Genomic DNA, 7,266 nt, shown 5'->3' with positions numbered 1-7,266 from the left:
AGAGTCCTCCTTGCCAAACAAAAATCTAGGCCGTCAAGATATCTCCAAACCTATCCATCTCTGAACAGTACCTCCATTTCCATCAAACAACCAAAACATTAATTGCACTTGTAGCAAAAACATGCAGACCTAGCCTCCATCCGTAGTACTACTATCAATCCATATGCTTTATCACGAATGACCATTTCCCATTTTGAAAGGCTCTATTAGATAGCCTTTCTCTTATATGGCACTAGTACCATTGGCCTTTTCTCAAAGTAATTGGCATATATATTTTTTGCAAGAACAAGAAGAAGGTTTAGGCTTTATAAGTCCGAAAGATGAAGTTAATGCTCAAGATATCACATACTACTAATGGTTCATATATATAAAATTAAATACATGTACAACGAGAGAGCGAGAGAGAGAGAGAGAGAGCGACCAATGTCATGGTTGTCTGTGGAAGAAGGAGGGAACGACATCTTGCAGAAGGCCATAGTCATGAAGTTGGAGTTGCTGATCGAGAGGGCTTAGATTTTGCCGGTACATGGAGGTAGTGTCACTTTGAATATTTGTTTGAGGGAACTGCATCATTAGTTCTTGGTGGAAATTGGGCATCAACTGCCGCGACATTCCCATTGATGGCGCCAAAAGTCCTGCACCATTCCCTCTAAGTGTGGCTGGGCACTGATGGGTATGTTGGCCTTCATATGTTGTAATCACGATTTTCGGATCTTCAAACGATCTCTCCACACGCTTCTTCACTGAACATTTCTGGCTCGTGCACCGATAATAGCTTCTGCAATGGCGGCAATTAACTGTCATGAAAACTCTCCATATTTTACAAATTCCTGTGAAATAATTTTATAGGAAGAAGATACATTGAGAGAGGTTATCAATAATTTGGATAACCCTAAAAATTGTTTGCATATGATCTTATATGAATGTAGCCCTATTTACATATATAATCATATCAGCAAATAATGGTTATGAAAGATTCAAAACTATCTAATTTAATGGCATCCAATTAACGTGACCTAAATGTCCCAGTTGCAAATAATATTTACATTTAATAATCTTGTTTTCAAATAATGGCCATTTTTAGTAGCGTCTAAAGAGGTAGGGCCTCTTTGGATAGCTCAAAAAAGTAAGTGTAAAATCTTATGTGCAAATGATTTAGAAGTTAAACATGATTATGTGTAAATAATGGTTATTACAGACTTAGAAATAATATAGGTAAGGGCTTTCAAAGAGACTTCAATGTCCCATCTTATATACAAATGATTTTGAAGTTAAACATGATTACTTACAAAGAATGGTTATTATAGTCTTAGAAATAATATAGTTAATGGTTTCCAAAGAGACTTTAATGTCCCATTTACAAATTAAATTGAATTAAAATAATCTTTACTTGCACATAAGGACTGATTTGGTCTCATCCAGAGGGCAGTAAGCTTGCCAAATGAAGTAGAACTGTTTGTTGCGATAGTGCAATTATCAATTTCAAGGGAATAGGAAATTATTCAAAAGAATTAAAATATCTCAAACAATAGATTGTATAAACATTTGACCTAGAATCATGAACATGTAAGCCACAATATCTTAAATTGAGGTCTAAATTTTATAATTTAGAGATTAAGTAATGTTTCTTCAGATAGATAATGGACTTAAAAGTTAAAACACCAAGTCAGCACATATTTTGTTTAAAAATTCAACAAACAAACCTTGGATAAGGGCTGTTCTTGACTGCCTTTTGGCCATATTTTCTCCACCTGTATCCATCTTCCAGATGATCTACCTCGCTCTCAGTCATAAAAGCAAAACGAGGCTCCCTTTGCCGTTTCTCTCCTTTCTTCCTCGGTTTGTTCCTAATGATTTTCACCAGAAAAGGCTATCATTAGCAAAACCCACTTACTACAAACTAAGAAGAGGGCAGATCACTTGAAATTTCTTCAATTCGCAAAATGCTCGTATTCAAATTCACTTATGCAAATTAGGGTTTTCTGCTATTTCACCAAACAAGATCATCACAGTAACCACCATCATGTAATATGAAAGGGTTTTCTACTTTACAAATTAGGGTTTTCTTCTATACAGATCTAATTCTACTGCTATAATACCATAACCAGTATCATGGCGACATTTACTTCAAAGAAGCTGATGATAAGAATAAAAAATTTTAGCCCCATGTTTGGCATAAAGGGAAATTTTTCATAAACAAAAGGTAGAAAACGTGTCTAAAGCAGAATCTGTTCCATTTCACTAAAGCATTAGAAACAAACGAAGACAAAAAGTATTGACTAATCTTTTCTTTTAACTAAAGTAAGCTTTATGAGAACATAAAGGAGAAAAGAAAGGCTTTAATATCTCAATTATTAAAACATTTGATGACATAATTCAAAATCAAAGAACCAAATTAACCTACACTTTTTTAGACTTCTCTACCCCATCCTCAGATCCTTTAGTCTGCTGATCTTTTTTTCTCCGCCCCGAATCTTCTTCGCCTACAGCTTCAGTGGACGACCAAGAGATCGAAGAATTCGGTGTCGCGGGATTTCCACCATGCGCCGGAGACTCAACCAACATGTTCCCTACCGGCCCGGCCTCGCCGGAATTTATTACTTCCGACGAAGAACACGACATGTCAAATGCTCTTGCCATGACCCCATAGTCCATAGATCCATTTAGACAATCTGTTAAACTAATATAGGATGGATCAAAGCCTCTATAAGAAGGCAACTGGTTATATAATGAGTGGTGGTTTGAGATAGGGAAGGTGAAATTAGAGACACCCATGTTGGGATTTCCATAGTTAGGGTTTTGGTGACAAGGTTCTTCTTTTTCAGACATAGGTAAAAAATGAAGAGAGAAAAGCTAAGGAGAAAGAGAGAAAGAATGGCTTTATTGTGAGAGAGGTCTTTGGTTTCTTTGCCTTTGAATAGTCTTTGTAGTCTCAAAAGCAAGGATGCTGAGTCAGCAGAGACCACCGGCAATAGCCAGTTACGTGTCTTGATCGTGGTCAGCATTTCAAAGGCTTGGTATTGGAATTATGAAGATCTTGACGACACGTGTCCCTAGGGCAATCTCAATTGACCGTTTTTCCCTTGGCACGTGGGAGACTTTCACTGTCATGGCCATGTTTAGATTGCTGATGGCCATCGATGTCATAAACCAACAAAAATTAGAAAAAAAATTGGTCGGCATTTTGGTGATTGGTCAGATTTGGCGTATAACATTGATATGGGTATCTAATTTATGAATACAAGTATAGATTTTGTATGGGGGTATGGGGTTGTTTGGACGCGCGTAGGAAAACAATTCAGAATTTCTTCATGGAAAAATGGATTTTCTAGTGTTTTGTATCGTCATTTTCAAGGAAAACTCCGAACGTACTTGACCATTGATGGCTCAGATGCCATCAGACTTACTTTCTTTCTTTTTTACTATTGGGTTTTTGGACATCTGGACCTACTCCTGAAAATTCTACAATTTAAAGGTCATATTTTAACCTAATTTCTAATATGACTTCTAGTTAGCTATATTATACTATTAGGAATTTATCTAAAACTAGGACCACATTTCAAATACTGTAGGTGAGAAAGTGAACAAGTCTAATGTATCATATCCTATCCTAGATTCAACAATTTCGACTCCGTATATATGGTTGAAACCTAACTGATCTTATGTGAAATGGCCGTTCCAATAATTAAGTTATGGTGCACAATCCTTTATATACTTAATCACATGCTTGTCAAGCCATGGGACCACCACCCCGTCATATGGTCGGCTTACCTGACAATCGTTAGATCAATATCTGATAAAATCGCTCTAAAACCGTATTTTACACTAGATATATACTTATTCTCTGTTGTTTTCCATGATTCCCATCACTCTTATTAAAACCGGCGGGTCCCACATCACCACTTATCTGGTATTCTTAATTATTTGTTAAACAAACCAAGGCATGTCAATGAGACTATTTTTTTGGCAATTAGGTTAGTAGATCACCCATCTTCCCCATTAGGACACTCAAAATACAAAATAGAATGGGGAATATGATTAGACAGAGGAAAAAAACAAATGTCTACGAGATTAATTTAGTATTAATACATGGTTTAGTATAGTGGGAGATATACTTAAATAGATTTAAAGAATAGAAGATCGATCGAATATTAAGAAATGTTTTGAATGGCTGACGGTGTCGAATCTCTTGTGTTGTTAACATGGGAGATTGCTTGAGTGGTACGACTTTTTGTGTGGCAGATTATAAAAAGAGCATGAGATTGTTGACTTTGTTAGAGCTTCTATGGTGAGTATGCCATTTTGGCCTTTCATACGTCTCTATCCATCTAAGAGGGCAGGTTTTTTTGTTAGGTCTATGCATGGGAGGAGGAGCCTTAATGAAATGGACATATGTGGACCGTTCCACAAAAGCCAAATTGCCCGAGAAAGAGGTCCAAAATGTATACACACATGTGAATACGTATGCATACTTACAAAACTCAAACTGGACTCCACCCATAATAGTGGGTTGAATCGACTCATCCCGGACAAGTAAATGTGAAGCTATTAAAACTCTAGAGGACATTTCCTCTTGATGTACAAAGATTCTATACACATGAAATATGCAACACATAGTTGTAAAGCTTGTTTTAATTGCACTAAATAGAAGGTGTTGAATTCGAATCTTGTATTGTTTTTTTTTTTTTTTCACCTTTAGGCCATGTTTGACAATGTCAAGGAGAAAACCCTTTGCCACTGTAGCCCATTTTGAGAGATCATTGAAATTGTCTCCGAGCTCTCTCCTCATTATTCATCTCTGCATTCATCCTTTGCATTTTTACGTCCGTGGAATTTCAATAGGAGGTGTAAGGAGGGTGGAGAAGAAGAGACTTGTGAGGGCATGAAATAGGAGCAGATGAGAAATAGCTAAAAACCAGGAGAAAAAGTAAAATGTGTTTTGAATGGAGTTTTTCTTTTCCATGTATGCCAGGTGAACAGGAGCGATGGCACATGAAAGGGAAGGGGGACAATTGCCCCCCTTAATTTTTGGGGAAAAAAATGAGGAAGTCTAACCTTTCGGGACTCTATTGGCCATAATGTGCCTTGCTGGCTTTCCTTTCTAAAACTACAATTAATACATCGGCAAAAAAAATCGTCCATCTCCTCTTGACTCTAAAACTAATAGGCTGGCATTGCTTTTGAAATAAATCATTCTCTTAAATACCATCAGTAGAATCCTAAATAGTCGGCATTTTCCTCACAATCCAAACCGTTGATTTGTTGCGCCCTTGCCCATAAAATCATCTCCATTGGATGATCCTAACTCTTCAATCTATAGATATTTCTAAATGTAATTTGTCTACATATTAGAGGGTTAGGATCATCCTATGGAGATGATTTTTTCACCTGTGATTCCTAAATCAAAGTGTACTAATAGGACACACGCAGAATCTAATATTTGCACTCCATTTAATTGAAAGGTCTCAGATCCCTTGAGAGACATCTTTCAGAGAGGGAGATTATATGATGGCCGGTCATGTATGAGGGTGCAGCCTAGGCCCACATCAATTGGGTGATCCAAACCGTTCATTTGTTGGGCCCTAATGTATATAAGATGTACCCCAAAATATCTTCTCCATTGGATGATCCTAACCCTCCAATTTATGGAGGTTTAAAATTGACGGTACAATATAGAAATCTGCACATAACAGAGGGTGAGGGTTCGGATGATCCTAACCCTCCAATTTAGTACTCCTCACATACATCCATGTATGCCAGGTGAAGATGATCGAGGTCTCTTAAGGGTGTCATGTTGGCACCTATACACACGTGCACATGAATGGGCATGCTCACATCCCACATGAGGTCGAACCCGTGCCTTAGATAAGCGTTTGGGGTTACGGCTGTATCTTAAATAGAAGCACTTTGTGTTGCAACCACGAGGATGTGGGTTCATTTCGGCTTAATTTTCATAGTCATCCTACAAATTTAGAGGGAGAGCTCGTGACAAAACTTGACCTACAAAGGTAAATACCACAAGAAAGTTCATCTTTAATGGCATACATTTACGAGGGGTCACAAAATATGGCAGGTAAAAAATAACTGTCGATTGATAATTAAAATATTTGACAATAAATTTGTAGCCGTAGGCAATCTCACCAGTAACCAGCGGTCTTGACCCCAGGTAAAAACTAACTTTCTTCATGAGTTTGTAAAAAGTGGTTTTTATGAATTTTTCACATTGTTTTGTTCTTTACTATTCCCCTAGTAAGTATAAAATGTCAAATTCCATGTAGCTTCAAAAGTGAAATGGAAGATAGGATGGTTTTGGGCGGGATAAACAGTATTTGGACATGTTCTAACTTCTAACCACTAAAACAGTGGATCAAATCCAACCCTTCCTCTTCTTCATTGGTTTATTTACTTATCTTTTTGTCTTGTCTCATGGCACGAGTAGAAAAGAAAAGGAAAGAAAGATAGAAAAGCGACAAAAACGATTTCATGGATAACTAAACTGATGGAATTATATAGTTTTTTATATTGTACAGGTTGACTCAATCCCAAGCCTCTAATATCCAAGTATCCCCACCAAGTCAAGTTCAGTTGAGACCATGTATGATGGCAGATTTCAAAGGGGCATGGTTTGATTACTATAAGAAGAAATAAATCAGAGAGAGAAAGAGGACTTGACCTGGTCTGCAAAACTTTATTAGTTTGATTTTCATCTCACACTTTTCTCTCCTTTATAGAAGCAAGTTGATACATTAATTGTGGTGAGACTTGGAAGCAGCCTCCCCAAAAAAGAGAAAAAAAGTGATAGTGCAAGTCTGTTTGGTCACTCAATTCAATTTTCTATTTAAAAAGTTAAAAAGAACCTAACCCTATCCCTAACCCTAACCCTAACTCTAACACACTAGAAGAGAGAGGGTTAGGCATAAACCCCACTTCAGCTATATTTAATGTCATCTTCTCTAACGAACTTTTATATTATTTCTCTCGAGAAGTATACGTATTAGTAGGCTTGTCAATTTCAATGGATCCAAACAATTCAATGGATCATTTGGATCCAACTTTGAGGTCCTATTCCTTTTAGATTTTAACAACCGATTATGAGTCCAAAACTGATTGTTGGACTCAAAATTACGTTGCGAGTCCAAGAAGGGATTATTGGACTCAAAACTAAACATAATTTTGAGTGTCACAATCAGTTTTGTACTCACAATTGGTTGTCAAAAAGTTCGTCGGCGAATTGGATGAGACTCGTGTGGGACAGACACGGCTCTT

General features: G+C 37.1%; 1 protein-coding gene across 1 annotated transcript; it reads right to left on the bottom strand.

Moving 5' to 3' along the window:
- Nucleotides 1-269: 269 nt before the first annotated feature.
- LOC143861163 (WRKY transcription factor 71-like) lies at nucleotides 270-2,888 on the bottom strand. Its single transcript, XM_077372091.1, has 3 exons — nucleotides 2,405-2,888; nucleotides 1,704-1,847; nucleotides 270-778 (listed from the first exon to the last, which is right to left on the bottom strand). The coding sequence occupies exons 1-3, from the start codon at nucleotides 2,827-2,829 to the stop codon at nucleotides 427-429; spliced, it is 921 nt and encodes a 306-aa protein (XP_077228206.1). The 5' UTR covers nucleotides 2,830-2,888; the 3' UTR covers nucleotides 270-426.
- Between the last annotated feature and the right edge of the window lie 4,378 nt (nucleotides 2,889-7,266).

This window comes from Tasmannia lanceolata, unplaced genomic scaffold (genome assembly GCF_043159265.1).
Source record: "Tasmannia lanceolata isolate RefF3 unplaced genomic scaffold, GAP_Taslan_0.1 ptg000037l, whole genome shotgun sequence".
In the NCBI taxonomy this organism is placed as follows: domain Eukaryota; kingdom Viridiplantae; phylum Streptophyta; class Magnoliopsida; order Canellales; family Winteraceae; genus Tasmannia; species Tasmannia lanceolata.
This window is presented reverse-complemented; position numbering and strand designations above follow the sequence as displayed.